General features: G+C 34.0%; 2 protein-coding genes across 2 annotated transcripts in view; one reads left to right on the plus strand and one right to left on the minus strand.

Annotated features, from left to right (window-relative positions):
* LOC126968371 (pikachurin-like) overlaps window positions 1–16,092 on the plus strand; it is a 168,858-nt gene that overhangs the window by 43,957 nt on the left and 108,809 nt on the right. The window contains exon 2 of the mRNA XM_050813359.1: window positions 10,706–10,850. Coding sequence (XP_050669316.1) covers window positions 10,733–10,850 — 118 coding nt within the window. The 5' untranslated portion in view covers window positions 10,706–10,732. The remainder of the gene's footprint in view (window positions 1–10,705; window positions 10,851–16,092) is intronic.
* On the minus strand, window positions 621–7,653 carry LOC126968418 (alpha-N-acetylgalactosaminidase-like). Its single transcript, XM_050813443.1, has 8 exons — window positions 7,476–7,653; window positions 6,385–6,559; window positions 5,176–5,273; window positions 3,981–4,142; window positions 3,147–3,341; window positions 2,126–2,290; window positions 1,626–1,698; window positions 621–720 (listed from the first exon to the last, which is right to left on the minus strand). Exons 1-8 carry the CDS (start codon window positions 7,494–7,496, stop codon window positions 689–691), a joined length of 921 nt encoding a protein of 306 aa, XP_050669400.1. The 5' UTR covers window positions 7,497–7,653; the 3' UTR covers window positions 621–688.

A 16,092-nucleotide genomic window follows, 5' to 3' on the forward strand; every position in this document is an offset into this window, starting at 1 on the left:
AAAGTTATTTTTATAGCTTGTACTATTTTGTGTAGGTTAATTTATTCAGATTAGTATTGAATAACGAGGATTGTAAGCATTTAAACTGTTTTCCACCCAAGAATTTTGAAAATATTGGCTTTGTTACATAGATGGCGGGCCGGCAGCCGTGAACTCATATCGCTCAAGGTCGCGGGCATTTAGTGTCGCCTTAAGACTTTTGCGCTGGCCTTCCCCGGGGCATTAAAATAATAGGCAAGTCCCAGGCCCAAGGGTGTCGTAAGAGGCGACTTTAGGCATTTACCAGTTGGAGGCATCTTTGCACAGGATGCGGGCTAGGTTATGGGTACAACAAGGGCGCCTTTTTCAGCCGTGAAGCAGTAATGTGTAAGCATTATTGTGTTTCGGTCTGATGGGCGCCGTACCTAGTGAAAATACTGGGCAAATGAAACTTAACATGATTATGTCTCAAGGTGACGAGCGCAATTATTGTAGTGCCGCTCAGGATTTTCGAGTTTTACAAGAATCCTGAGCGGCACTATCCTATCAGCTCAACATCCTGCTCGGCTCGTCCCTTATTATTATAAAAAAAAAAGATAACTCATAAAATTAAGGTGTTCCAAAAAATAAAAAATCTTAAGTTTCTAAAAAATACTTATAATTAATAATTAACGATATTTCGAGAGCGAATAATGTGAAAGATTCGTATTCATAGCGGGAATAGCGTGTAGATGATGACATCTGAAACAATATCAACAAAATATTAATATTATATCTCTCTATCAATAGCTTCTAGCGTGACAGGCGCAGTATGATCTGATTGTTAATAGTGAAGTTTTGTGTATATGTTTTTTTTTATGGAAAAGGAGGACAAACGATCGTACGAGTCACCTGGTGTTAAGTGATCACCGCCGCCAGGTCAGAATCAGGTGAAACGGCTCTTCGGAACACTCCCCGTGATAAATGCGGTAGAAGATGGAGAATATGAAAATAGGAATGAAAAATATTTGTGGAGTATCCCCGGAATCCTTACACCAAATTTAAATTATTAATTTGATTAGGTAGTACCAGTTTAACTGAATGCGTAGTGTTCATTCAGGAGAGATGGCCTCCGGTCCTCGACACTAACCTATACGAAACATAGCGGCACTAGGCCGCTACTTCGCGCCGGTATTCTGTGCGAGTGTAGTAATTAACCCGGACGAGTCTGGCCCGATTGTGTTGACGTCATAAGACGGCAGCGTGACTCTCCCACTTCTAAAGTCTATAATATTTATCAATGTGTGCGTTAGCTAGTGGTGAAATATTTAAAATACTAAGGGGCTAACGCCAAGCGAGGCTGACTATTTACGACTTGTCAATAAAAATCTGTTACAGTAACAATAGCTTCGCTTCCCTTTCCTATCTTGTTGTATCTCCGTGGGAGATCCTCCTTTCTGGGTGGATGCGCAATTGTTTGTCTATACGTTAGTATATTAAAAGTCTATGAGTATCTAATATCCGGGGCGTTGCAAGCTAACGTAGTTATATAATATATGAATATATAGTAAAGCGACAAATGTCCCGTAAGGAATTATCACATATAACATATATATATATTACCTTTTTTCTCAGATCTGTAAGAACTAATAATTTTAACAACCTACCTTCAGCGGGCACTTCAACACTGATAGAATCACGCAACGTCACGTTTCTGATAAACTTTCTTTGGAATATGTCCTAAAAACAGAATTACACTAAATGTTAAATTAAATGGCTGTAGAAACGAAAGATATAACTAGGTATTTGGAATGAACGTACGTACTACAAAGCGGTGGAATGAGCTTCCTTCTGCAGTGTTTCCGGGACGATTCGACATGGGTACACCTTTTTAAGAGGCCGGCAACGCTCCTGTGATTCCTCTGGTGTTGCAAGGGTATGTTGGCGGCGGAGATCACTTAACATCAGGTGACTCGTACGCTCGTTTGTCCTCATTTGCTATAAAAAAAATGTTTTTATTCATTATAAAAATCTATCAGTTTTGTCTGTCTATCGGGGTGTAAAAGTCTTAAAATACTAATTTTCTCTTTTAGCTTTTTGAAGATGTCTTTAGCTACATCTGCAAATTAAAATCCATGCAATTTTCTCAATCGTAAATATTGCTTACCATTACTGTATATCCATCCGTAGAATTGAGACTGTAGGAACCGGGCGTGAAAGAGACGGAGCTACTTTCGCTCTGTAAGTTCACAAGTGCGAACGAGACGGAATGATACTTGTCTCCTTTACGCGGCAAATGCGGCTTGACCCATAGAGTTACTGAGTTTTGTAACTGAAATAACAAAACTGGAACTTTATTAAGATTTATTATTGAAGTGAAACTTCTTTAGAATCGTTCCTTGTGATTTAAAACTCGGTGAAACGAAAAAGCGAGACAATAGAGACACAAACAGGTTAATCTATAGGATTCGGCGAGATAATGAGATGATAGTAAAGTCTTTCATAGCTGTTGAAGTCATGTGTCATCCTAGCAACATGTACCAGGACTTCATATGCAGTTTAGAGGTTTAATGTAAATTTTGCATCGGATACAGCGATTCCATTGATTGAATTTTTGGACGGCAAATTTAATTTGATAATGTGCGGCAGTCGCACTATATCAACAAAAGATCAAAAACTTAATTTTATTAATAACTTATTAAAAGAGTTAAATAAGCGATTAATCGCTCACATACATATTTTCGTTATATTTATAATAGATAGATAATTAAACAAAGGAGGTAATTTTTTTTTCTATCATCGTGCAAATTTGTAAGATAGCTTTGGTCTTGTCAGATTGGTCCTCGAATTTACAGCCTTAATTAAATAGTAAAATAACGAGAAAATGGCCACCCAATAAGTAGTTTCGCACGAGTAGATCCTATTGAGCAAAACTAATTTATCAATGTGTTATTAGTCCATCGCAGATACGAACTGAGTTATTTGAATATAAACCTTAGTATTAAGCATCTAAAGTAGCTATTTTTTAAGATACAAGATAAACTTCTGTGACCTACTCTTTATTCTGTGACTTTTGCAACTAATAGAATAGCGACCGTGCAAAAAAAAATACATAAAAATTCCACTTTGAGCTTTAAAACTGAATTATACAAAACAGATTTGCGAAAACTGAATATGAAAATATTTACCTCATATGGTTTCCCCATTACTCCTAATGAATCTTGTGCAATTGCAATAAGGTCTAAATTCAATAGAAGTTGTTTCTCATAGTCGGTTATTTTTTTCATATCACAGCTTAGCAATAAAGGTGCTGCCAGCATTACGTAGACGGCTATATGTACACGACTCTGGTTGTCTGTGAGTGAACCAGTGCCTAATATTAACTGAAAAAAAAAATGTTTTTATTTATTTATTTGAGGACCGATGACGACCAAATGGTTAGTGACCCTGACCACTAAGCTAGAGGTCCCGGGTTCGAATCCCGGTAGGTGCAATCATTTATATGATGAATATGGATGCTTGTTTGCGAGTCATGGATGTTTATATGTATTTATGTATGTTTAAGTAAGTATATTGTATTAAATATATCGTTGTCTTGCACCCACAGTACAGGCTATGCCTAGTTTGGGGCAACATAATTTGTGTAAGAGTGTGTCAATATTATTATTATAATATATATTATTATAAGTTAAACGCAATTAAATAATAATAATACTAAATGACTTGAAATTTTAAAATTACTTAACATTGATACGAGTATATTACAAATGTTGAAATTCTCCCAAATCTTTTTCTTACAACCATGTAAATAAAAAGGTTGTGAAACGTCCAATTCGACGCGACCTTTTTTTTAATTACACTCAAGAATAATGTTCCGTTTAAAAGTATTTATGTGTGTATGTTTACACTAGGAACCAACATCTCACTTAAGATTTTAATGTGTTTCGCTTGTAATATACACATATGGACATACATACAGGTAAAACTAATATGAACCGTATTAAAATGTTCTAAATATTTACCATATCCGGATCGTTCCATTGCCCGGGTGCATGATAAGGGCTCAACTGATCGTAGGACTCTTTGTAGTGAGTTATGATGGTCCTGATAGCCGGCCAGGAAGTAACCACGTCATGGAAATTGCGCCACATATTGCAGTTATGCGACACAACGTCATAGTTTGGCTGAAATGTATATTAGATAATTCTTGTATACAACATAAGATGCTATAATATAGGTACATCTACCTAAACATAATATTAGGTAGATCTATATTTTGTGGTGGAAAGATGAAATAAGATTGACAGCAGGATCTAACTGGAGAAGAGTTGCCCAAAACAGAAAAGAGTGGAAATCGTTGGAGGAGGCCTTTACCAATCGGCACGCCGAACTAAGAGACATTTTATAGTATATACTTTATAGCTTAAGATTCTTGGTTTTTCAAATGGTGAATGTTTTTTTAGTACGGAATAAAATAGCTTTATTATTATTAAACAATATTATAATGAAGCCGTAAGCATACTGTGTTTGTACCAACATTTAAAATATTATTTCAAAGAAACAATATTTTACACATTTTACTTATGTTTCCGAGACCATTAAAAAGTTTTTGAATTTTTATGCTAGCCTGTGCGTTTCTAAGAGCTAATCTTGAATGCGGTTTTCACTAATGTATAGTGGCAAGATTCTCGTAAAATTAATGTTGTTTCTTTCTGCTAAACACACTTTGGTCAAAATTCAAATTATAACTGTTTGTGGAACCATTGGAATAAGATTCAAAGTTTTTTTTTAATATTTTCAAAACCGCTGAACGATTTTATGGGATTTTCAGTGACACATAGCTTATGTTAAAAGGCGTAACACAGAGAAGGTAACAATTAAAAAGTAAGTAGGTAGGATAAGAAAAGTACTCTATGTGTTTATAGTCGAGGGCGACTACTCTTTGATAATGGTAGTTATCATAAAAATCATTTCACAGATATTTTTTTACGTAATGCGTTTATATATTTACAGAGTGTGTACATTTATTCATTTATTGTTAATGAAAAACAATAAATCATAAAAAAAGCTCAATATAGTTACATGTATAGCGCTTTTTTATGATTTATTTTTTCTTATCTAACTCTTACGCGATAAGTAAGAGTATTTTGTTGCGTCACATAACACTTTGCATGAAAATATAATCAATTTTCTTAATCCAAATCTCAAACTACCCACCGTTTTCTTATGAATGAACTCTATATAATACGGCCAACTGCATGAATACACAATGGGCCGTCCCGTCGCATTTAAATGTTGGCCGAATTTTATATAGGCTGAAATTAAAAAAAAGAACAATAAATATTGAGTTGTTTATTTATACGCATCTACAATAAAATTATTTCGAGTAAATTGTACAAAATCTGTAAATTATTAATTGAAAAATTTATACATTATTATATATTTGTAGGGAAATTATAATATGATTCTACGGCGAATACATCACTCACCTTCGATTCGCAGACCATATCGTAATCATGGCTAAGACCATCGAAGACTTAAGCCATATGCTCGATGGCCTCAATACAACTGCCCAAGGAGAAGATCTCAAAATGAACATGGACAAGACGAAGATAATGTCTAATGACCATGTTGCACCTACTCCCGTAATTATTGGGAACTGGACTCTCGAAATAGTTGACGAGAACGTCTACATTAGACAAACAATCCAGTTAGGCAGGTCCAATATCGCGAAAGGGGTCACTCGTCGAATTCAACTCGGATGGTCATCGGGAAGCTCCGTAAAATCTTCTGGTCCCAAATACCACAGCGATTGAAGACGAAGGTTTTCAAGTGCTATGTGAACGGCTGGATCACTTGGCGTTGCGTAGAGATCTCGCTTCATTGTGTGTCTTCTACCGCATTTATCACGGGGAGTGTTCCGAAAAGCTGTTTAACCTGATTCCTGCCGCCAAATTCCACTTTCGCACGACACGCCACAAGTTAGGATATCATCCCCACCATCTGGATATGTGGCGGTCCTCCACAGTGCGGTTCTCAAGGGGCTTTTTTCCACGTACTACAAAGCTGTGGAATGAACTTCCTTGTGCGGTGTTTCCGAGACGATACGACATGGGTACCATAAAAAAAAGAGCGTGCTCCTTCCTTAAAGGCCGAAAATGCTCCTGTGATTCCTCTGGTGTTGCAAGAGATCGTGGGCGGCGGTGATCACTTAACACCAGGTGACCCATACGCTCGTTTGTCCTCCTATTCCATAAAAAAAAACATTAATACATATAGGTATTTATTCCCCCCCATCTCTTAAAAATTACATTTCAAAGGTTGTTAGTGTGATTGCAACTTTTCCGAATTTGAGATATGGCTCGCAGAAGGTTGATGGCTTCCTACAACTTCATCGTTGGTTTACAACTAAGAAAACTCTATTACCAGTATTCAAAAACTCTTCTCCGACAAAGCAGCCATCTACTTTTATGTAATCAACTCCCCATTCCGCAAATAACTTTGAGTCGATATAGAAATGGTCCTTCGAGCCGGGATACCTCATGCATGTTACTTCAGCTACATTTGTGTACATTCCAAACTTAAGACCGCGGGAGTGAATCTAAAAAAAACTGTATGTATGAGACAAACAGTTCAAAACAGCGTCCAATACTAATCTAACTAAATTTGTTAAGAACCTTTTAGTTAAAACAAGATGTTCATGTTAGAATAAAACTTACAGCAACAGTCCAAGATATTTAAGTAGGTAAGAAATTTTACTGGTAAACCTCTGAGACTCACCAACAACGGAATTTAATAATATTTTAAGTAAGTATTTTTTGTTAGGTGATATAATAAGTTATTTTCTTACTCTGTGTGGTATTTTTGTTTTCCATACATTGTGGGCTCTACAAGTAGATACTTTACATCTTTAATTTATTGGGTTACATTAATTGTTAATTAATTAAATAGTTGATAAATAAATAACCTAGTGTGGATGAGAAATCACCCACATCCTTTGGGTTATCATTATGTCTCTCATAAAGGTCCATCAAAATGGACCAATCAGGTGTAAAAACCTGTGACTGCGCTTTTTTACTCTAGCTGAGCATGGCTCTCTCAGGAAATCATTGAGAGTGCAGGAAGAAATTTGTATATGCCGGCTGCAGAATGGGGTGAAGAACCTTGTTCAGTTATACCCCCAGAAGACTCTTTCCACTTTTACCTTGAAAAAATCAATGTCGATCTCACATTACATGTTTCATCTATAATTTTGTTACATGAATAAAGTCTTTTTCAGACGGTAATATAACAATAAAAACATAAACTCAAGCTTGAATTAAACTTCTGCCTCATCATCAAACTGTGTACCTTGGAGTTTGGACAAAGGCTTACACAGTGTCTCTTTGGACAAAGGCTTGCACAGTGCCTCTTTGGACAAAGATACCAAATGTTTCTTCTACCACATTTATTATGGGGAGTGTTCCAAAGAGTTGTGTGACATTCACGCCATATAATTATCTTTAAGAAATACATACATAATCAGCTATATACTTCATTCCATGAGGAAATCTTTTGTGGTCAGGCACAAGTCTTCCTAACTTGTCTCTCTCCTTCTCTGCCCAGCAATCGTCTATAATAATGTACTCATATCCAGCATCGAGGTAACCATCATTATAAAATGTATCAGCAACAGATAGTATTAATTTTTCACTGAAATAATATTTCTTAAGAAGTGTTTGTATTATTTTTCATCAAAAGAAGTGATGAAACAAGCAAGTATTTCAGCTGATGGTAAACGATACACCCTGCCGATTACAATTGAGCATAACATGTTAAGTCTCTTTGGCTCACTAATTTCGCTTGCTATTCAAACTGAGACAATAATGCTTACACACTACTACTTAAGGGCAGAGAAAAATGCTTTGCAACCCCATCTAGCACCCTGTGCAAAAAACCTCCAACTGGTGTTAAATATATAATTTATAAACATATTTATAATGGCTAATAAAATGCTCACATTTTTATCTTTATTTATTGCCACATTCTATTAGAGGTACCAGTAATACTAAATCATTGTTTTTAGTGTGATGTTAGAGACATTTCTTGGGAATGAGTGCCACCGATCATGGCTACATACTCTAAGAAATGCCTATTACTAATGAGCATAGCCTGTCTCATTGTTATTATTGTGCTTTGTTTCCGCTTTGCTATTTAATTCAGTCATGTTATTTTTTATGAAATTATTATCTACTGTAATTTGATATTTTTAGAATAATATTTATTAAACATTAAAATATTTTAAGTTTAGGATAGTGAACTCGCTATATTCCTCACATAAACACTTCAGTTTCATGAGGATGGCTTAAATTGTTTTGTAGTCTATTTCTTGTATATTTTGAACAATAAAAAAAAATATTTACAGTGTGTGTACTGTCATTCTTGTGTTTTTATTTGACTCGAGCCAACTTTACCCAAACAAGTTTTATAATCTGACAACTTAGTTACATTGAATTTTTGTGTGTAATAAAGTGTTCAGTGCAACTGAAGAAGTGTCCACTTCACTATCATTTTCAATGTATGGACTTGCAGAAATTGCTACATATATAAGACTGTTTTCTTTAAAATGGATATAATCCAATTTGTTGCTTGGTGGACGATATCATACCAATATTTATCAATAATACCAAATTTTCTTAATATATTTACATGTAGGTACTAATACTATGGACATAGGAAGTAATAATTGTTATCAAACCTAGTCAAGCTATGACAGGCTATTTAAAAAATATTTTTTACTAAGGTCTAAATCTATGTATCAACTAAATGACCAAATATGAGATAGTGAGCAATTAAATTTATAAATAAGTACATACTTTAAGCATTTATTGGGATTACTATCACAGTCTACAGAGCACATATAATAACCCCAAGACATCCAACCCATTGGTGGTCTCAAAGCCAGTCCATTATCCAAGACTGCGACTTCACCAAACATAAAGACAAACATAAACACTAATGTCAGCATTTTCTAAATTGCTATTAAATTTAAAAGTAAAAGTTGTTACTTTTTCTACGTCACGTTTTCTTTTTCGACGTCAGTAGTCAATACATGTTTGTATTATTACTACAAAATATGATAAGATTTATTCAATTTTTTTAAATCAACGGATATTATTGCGTTAACAGTCGGTTTTTATTTTAACAATGAACGTAATAAAATTATTTAACATAACAGCTAAGAGCTGACCATTTATTTGGAAAAACTATAAATTGCGTGTAGTAATCTAAATTCAAAATAATATTTTAAATACAATTTTAATAATATTTACAAAAGTGACATTTAAAAACTGACAGTGACAAGGAAAGGAGACCTTGTTTTTTTTATGGACAATACTCCTATCGAATAACGATTAGCATTTAGCAAGCTGCAGGGACAGTGGAGGTCACATTAGCCACAAAACAATTAGCTGCTGGGTTTAGCTTCAACCACTATAAAAAGCTCTAGTTATAGAAGAAAAGAGCAAACTAATGCACTTATTTCACAATTACGTATTGCTGCCTCAGCGTGACGTAAACTTCATGTTTAATTATTAATTTTTATTATTAACATTATAATATTTAGGAAAATCGAAGTGTGCAGACGCTTTTGCAGACATTATTGAAGATTAAGTCGTATAAGTCCAAAATTACTTTTTGATATAAAAGAAGGCGTATGTTCAGACGATTCATGAAAAGGGTCACACCAATCGTGCATTTGTGTAATAGCTTGGGTCTAGAGTAGTTATTGAACAAGAAAAACTTTGTTGCCAGTTCGCGGTTATCTGTTCAATGGAACTTTCTTGTTTGGAATTTGGATTTGATTGAAGCGAAGTTTTAGAAGAGGCTGCGTTGTTCTGGTTGTATTTAAACGACCACAAAATATTTTAATAAAATGCTATGGACTGCTATTCGAAGAGCACCAATTTTACCCTAAAGATTTTATTGCAATATATTAATATAAATTTTTAGTGTACCTACATTTCATTTGCTATAGAAAAAGTCGCTTGCCTTAGGAATTTGTAGAATAATTGCACATATGATTTATTTGTTGTTCATAGTGCGAATGTACCTATTTCCTACCTACTATTAACCTACCTATTTACATCAAATTCAAATATTTTTATTTAAAAACGGATGTGGCATCACTTATTCAAAGTAAAAAACTACCAACCACTCCGAAACGAATGCCTCAGACCTGAGAAGAATGGGCGCAGCAAACTCAGCGGGCTTTTTTTTCATCGAAAAATATGTTTGCGATGTTTACGTTTACAACATCGGGGCTTTACATAGATAATATCATGTTGTATCTTATCCTTTACATTATCCAATTTGAACCACAATTTTCGAATAAGAATCTTATTCGTCTAAATATTTCCAACGACGGACGTCGACGTTCTCCGTAAAGATTAATATCATTCTTTAATTCTACGTTATGTACTTAATTTGTCGAAAGTAGCTATAAACTTTCTGACGGTATACATATCATAGATTTTATTTCTTAGTGCACATAAAGAAAATCGTCGAGCTTCACCTTATTACGTTCCAATTGAACTAATGTAATTGATATCAATTTTAACGTAATTTTAATACCCCACTGGGCTTGAGAACAAAGGGTCGCAACACACACGGCCAACAACGTGATTCTATAAAATGTGTTTCTTTTTTCTCAATTATTTTGTAATATTTAGTATAATAGGTAAATATTAACATGTTTATTTTTGTACAGGCAAGCCGAGACGGAGCATGGGCGGAGATGGCACGCCATGAGATGGCGGGGCTCGTGCTCGCAACAGCTCTTTCCGCCTTGCTCGCGGTCGTCTCTACGCATGCACCTACTCTAGAACCTGTCCTTTTTGAAGCTGCTTTTCAAGGTTTGTGCATACAAAATGTATAATTATTTACCAGCCATGCTAAAAATATTATTTGTTTAGTTCCGTGCACTGAGTTTTTGGTTGTTTTTCGATTTATATCCAATATTCGGTGAGTTGCTATTGTTATCTTGTCCACAAAAATATTATGCGAGACATCATATTATACAAGGTGAAACTAAATGGGTATACTATGTTTTGAACCAGACATACCTTAGGTCATCTCTAATGACTATGTGAAGTCAGAAATGAATTAGCATTATATTTTAATACAATATTTAAAGTGCAAAGTTTTCGCAAAAACTATGATTCCCTCAACCCTAATCAGCTGTTTTTTTGAACTCTCTTTGACCTAAAACAGATGAAAAACGTAGATGTGACATAATATCAGATAATAGTAAAATGCCTACTATTCATTGCAGCTGTGAAGCAATTTGTCTTCTCATTTTGCCATGAAGACAAAGTTATTTTGTATGTGCAGTTGCTTTAGCTGACATTGAAAATACTTCAAATTTGTATTTACTGTAGTTATGTATTACACAATAAAGATAGTTAATTCTAATCTAATTATGAAACTATTTTAAGTTAGTATTTACTTTGATTACCGCGAGTGTTACACATTTAAATAAAACACGTTTAAAAGATAAAAAATAGTTTAATTGTAACTGTGTTTTTACATTTTGTGTTTATTCAAATATGTTAGGTTGAAAAGATCGGCCTGTCAGCGTTAATACTCTTTGAATTGTGCTTTGAAACACGATATTTACTGCTCTGTGTGTGTGTAAATGTCTATTCTAAAGGCACCCTACACACTGCACCATTTTTAATTCACGATTTGTTTATTATGTTCATAATTAAATGAGTTCACATTTTTGATAAGTTATTACATAAGCACTTCAATGTAGGATTATTTGAAGTTTTCTTCAAGTTACATTGAAAATAATTCCAAATTTGTAATTGTAGATTATGGGTACCACAACGGCACCTTTTTCTGCTGTGAAGCAAAAATTTGTAAGCATTATTATGGTTTGGTATGAATGGCACTGTAGCTGTTGTTATTACTGGGCAAATGAGACTTGACATTTTAATTCAAAAATGTTTTATCCAATAAAGATAATTCTAATAGACTCCTATTAAGAAATTGTTCCTCACGGATTTTTTTGTCAAATATGGATATTATTGACCATCCTCATATTAATAATAGGTACGTAGGTATTCAATTCCCGGACCGGGTTTTCTACCCGGCCTGGGTATGGAATGGGACAGTTATTGAGTTTTTCGTAGGAAATTTCTCACTAGCAGCCCATAGTTCAGAAATATAGATGCTCGCCCCCTATTACGTGGGAATTAAACATAGTGAAACGTGTGTGGAAAAAAAATACACCTCTAACCCTTCAGGAATACAGATGTGAAACTGTGTAATGTTATGTAATTTCTTATTTTGTTTATTTGTTTCGCAATAACAGGAAGTAAAAATAAATGAATAAATACATAGACACAAACCAATTTCATGTAGTGTGCATACTCCTTAATCATAGATTATTGTTTATGTTTAAGTCCATAGGTAGGTGACCTCATTCTGTTTATAAACAAAGGCCCCGCCTAAAAATGGCAGTCTCTTTAAAAGTTAGGGTTGTCTAAGAAAAGAAATTGTAAAATAATATTTTTATTTCGTAGGGAAGTTTTTTTATTTTTTTTTTATTTATTTATTAAAACTTAAACATCACCATACTATTGCATATGACCCAAATAATGTACCATTGAAGGGATGTTATACCCTTTCTGGTTCACGTTGTATAATTATAATAATTATATATTATAATTATTGCGAAAGAGGTGACTCGTCGAATCCAACTCGGATGGGCAACGTTCGGGAAACTCCGTAAAATCTTCTCGTCCCAAATACCATAGTGCCTGAAGACGAAGGTTTTTCAACCAATGTGTGTTGCCAGTGATGACTTACGGTACGCAGACGTGGTCGCTAAATATGGGCCTTATGAGAAAGCTCATGGTCGCTCAGAGGGCAATGGAGATGGCTATACTCGGAGTTTCCTTGCGAGATCGAATCAGAAATGAGGAGACGGATCTCCTCTCTCTTACCGTATCTTAAGTTACCGACATAGTCCAAATGATTGCGAAACAAAGTGGCAGTGTGTAGTGCACATAGTTCGCTTGACAGATGGCCGTTGGGGCTGTAAAGTTCTCGAATGGTGACCACGTACCGGAAGACGCAGTGTTGGTGAGCCCCAGACAAGTAGGACCGACGATCTGGTCAAGATCGCCGAAATTCGATGGATGAGGGCAACGCAGGACCAATCGTCGTGGAAATCTTTGGAGGAGACCTTTGTCCAACAGTGGACGTCTTCCGGTTGATATGTTGATGATAATTTGTTAGTATAAATTAGACTTAAAATAAGAGTAACGACTTTGAAGTGTCGTTTCCTTTCTCTGTTTTTTACTGTTTATTTAGTTTGGAATATGTTGAAATATAGTTCAACAGTTATCTTTTCCAAATATAGCATAGTTATATTTTATATCATACATAAGCGATCTCGCACTTCAAGGTCTTTCTGTCGGCGCAAGTAATTTTCAACAATTTTTTATGACTTTTTGTTCTATGATGTACATGTATTATACATTACTGAGAAGCTTATTTCATTGCAATTTTGTTGAAGGACAGTTAATTTTCTTATTGGACAGAAAACGAAGATTATCACGATATAATATAATATAGAATAAAAATCTTCGGATTTATGTCGTGAATTTCCTACCTTACTCAATATTTTGCTTTATAACGTATTTGGTTTTACAAATTATCCAAACTATTACTATTGAATAGACTAGATTAAATTTCCTATCGTTCAGTATATAAATATAAAGTCTAGATACTAAACATCTATTTATAAAAGGGTTATGAAAGTACGGTCACTAACGCGTGCAATCTCTGTTCATCGTCAATTTGGTGGGTGTCTTTCTGCAGGAATATCCCAAACCATTTGCATTCATTGAAAATCCTCGTTTATTCCAAAATATAGCTGTTTTTCAACTTTTGTCGAAAGAAAGGTCTGTGTAAAATAAAATTAATTACATAATAAATAAATAATTTGCACTTATTTTACTAGTTTGTTTCACTAGTTTTCAGATAAATTCACTGAAATCACCGTGACTATCAGCATTTTTTTGCTACTCCCAATATAATACGCATAGATACGAGATCGCGCGCTTCAAATTTTACTAGATGTTATCAATGATATTTAAAAGTATAGATAGGTTACCTAGACAACATTCGGTGTTTGTAATTGATACACAAACGCACACATGAATAATTTAACATTGCAATAGCACACTACATTACGATTACATGTCAAAGAAGGATAGTACATGCAATATTCGCAAGTGAAAAAGAGATAAGAATAATTTGCTAATTGCTTCGTATTTGCATACCAAAAACACAGAATCATTCACCAAATATGATTTTTTACCATACACCGTGATTTATGCCTAAAATACGATTCGTTCATGATTTCATGTAATAAAAGTTATAAAGTAGTAAAACTACATTTAAATTAGGTAAATTAGGTGTTATTGATTAAAAAAAAATCATATTGATTATAATATATAGCCATATTGATGATTTAAATTATTTATACATAAAATAATAAAAAACATACAGACATATCAAAAGAAAACCGAAATGTACTAACAATAAGGGTTCCATTTTTACAATTTTACTAACGACGGCTCCCAAAAAGTTTTAAGTTTACAATTATTATTTCTTGTATATTATATTATTTATGAATGTATTTTTGTTGAGGGTTTATTACAATAAGATAATGGGAGAAACAGAAAAGGATCAATAGATTCTTCTGCAGTTAGCAAGGGATATACCGAAAGGGCAGTGTTACTAAAAAAACTCCTACGCAAGCAGATAGCATTTACTGTCTACGTCCGCAACCTACCCTAAAACTTGTTTTTGTAGTTCGATAGTTCAGCTATACACACTTGTTTATTAAAAAATACTTAATTTCGTATTACATTCACTGCAACAACGCCTTTTTTACATAATCATCCCGCATCATACAGGGTAGTTGCGATATATTCGGAGTATTATCGTATTATCCTGGTACGTTACATACATTCCAAGATTAAGTATGTACTAATAAAATATGAAATAGCCTGCTATTACTTATCTCATTGTATACCACCTTTATTATAAGTTACTTTGAAAGCCAGAACTTATTATAATCAATATAACATTATTTAAGTAAGACGCTCACTAACTAACAAGAAAACTCAAGTTTCGCAATCAAGCGGTTACGAACGCTATGTATTCTGCCTACGATTTCACTTCTAGTTGATTAATCTATGACACATACTATTTGTCCTTGTCGCGCTGCAGTTGACATCATAATCTCTATCTTGCTCGTACCACCACGTTAATAATTCGAGATTTATTTGTAAATAAGAAATAAAATCGTGATAAAATATAAATACGACGTTCTGTTATATACTTTCGTATGGTATGAAATACCTTCACTTTTATATATCTTGCAAACATAGATTTTACATTTTCGTAACACACAGGTTGGCATTTTAGATTATTATTGTCACGTCACGAATACGTTCCGATTAGCTCGCTGCTATTAGCCGACTAAATGAAATTACGACAATTGTCTGAATTTGTCTGCAACAATTTGCGCGCGCTAGTGCGATATCTACCTCTTTATCTACGGACAGAAAGTAATTATATATTGGAAAATCAATTTAATCAACATATTTTATCGTAAATAAAACTTTAACTTATGTTTGTAGTTGGTACTTATATCTATTAGTCAGATTTTGATATAAAAGGAAGCGAAACCGCGACCCACAGCTAGCATTAAATAATATTAAAATTCTTGAGTAGAATGTTCACAACATACAAAAATTGGAACCAGAAAACAATGAAATAAAAATCAAACAAGACAGTCCGACTCCGAGGCAATCAATGGATCCTATTATCCTTTTATTTACCTACCAGCGATTCGTGATATTTTACAAAGGATAAAATTTTATAAGAGCTTACTGAAGAGATTCATTATTGTAAATATGAGTTGACACCGTAAACAATATTTCGTAGATCTTAAGTAATAGAATTTATTTACAACTTTTTTATTTCTATAAAAATCAATATTCACTCAGGTAGGTAGGCCACTTATAGAAAGAAATTTCTTGTTTCTCGTGCTGTAACTATGAAAAATCTACA

The sequence above is a fragment of the Leptidea sinapis genome, chromosome 15, assembly GCF_905404315.1.
Source record: "Leptidea sinapis chromosome 15, ilLepSina1.1, whole genome shotgun sequence".
Taxonomy (NCBI): Eukaryota; Metazoa; Arthropoda; class Insecta; order Lepidoptera; family Pieridae; genus Leptidea; species Leptidea sinapis.

What these genes read in the sequence shown, in the direction of transcription:
- LOC126968418 (XM_050813443.1), bottom strand. Translation starts at nt 7,496, where the DNA reads ATGAAGTATATAGCTGATTAT. An exon ending in AGAAGAGTTTTTGAATACTG is followed by an intron (nt 5,274 to 6,384) that starts GTAATAGAGTTT and finishes TTTTAATTTCAG; the next exon opens with CCTATATAAAATTCGGCCAA. An exon ending in TAATGGGGAAACCATATGAG is followed by an intron (nt 2,291 to 3,146) that starts GTAAATATTTTC and finishes TTGTTATTTCAG; the next exon opens with TTACAAAACTCAGTAACTCT.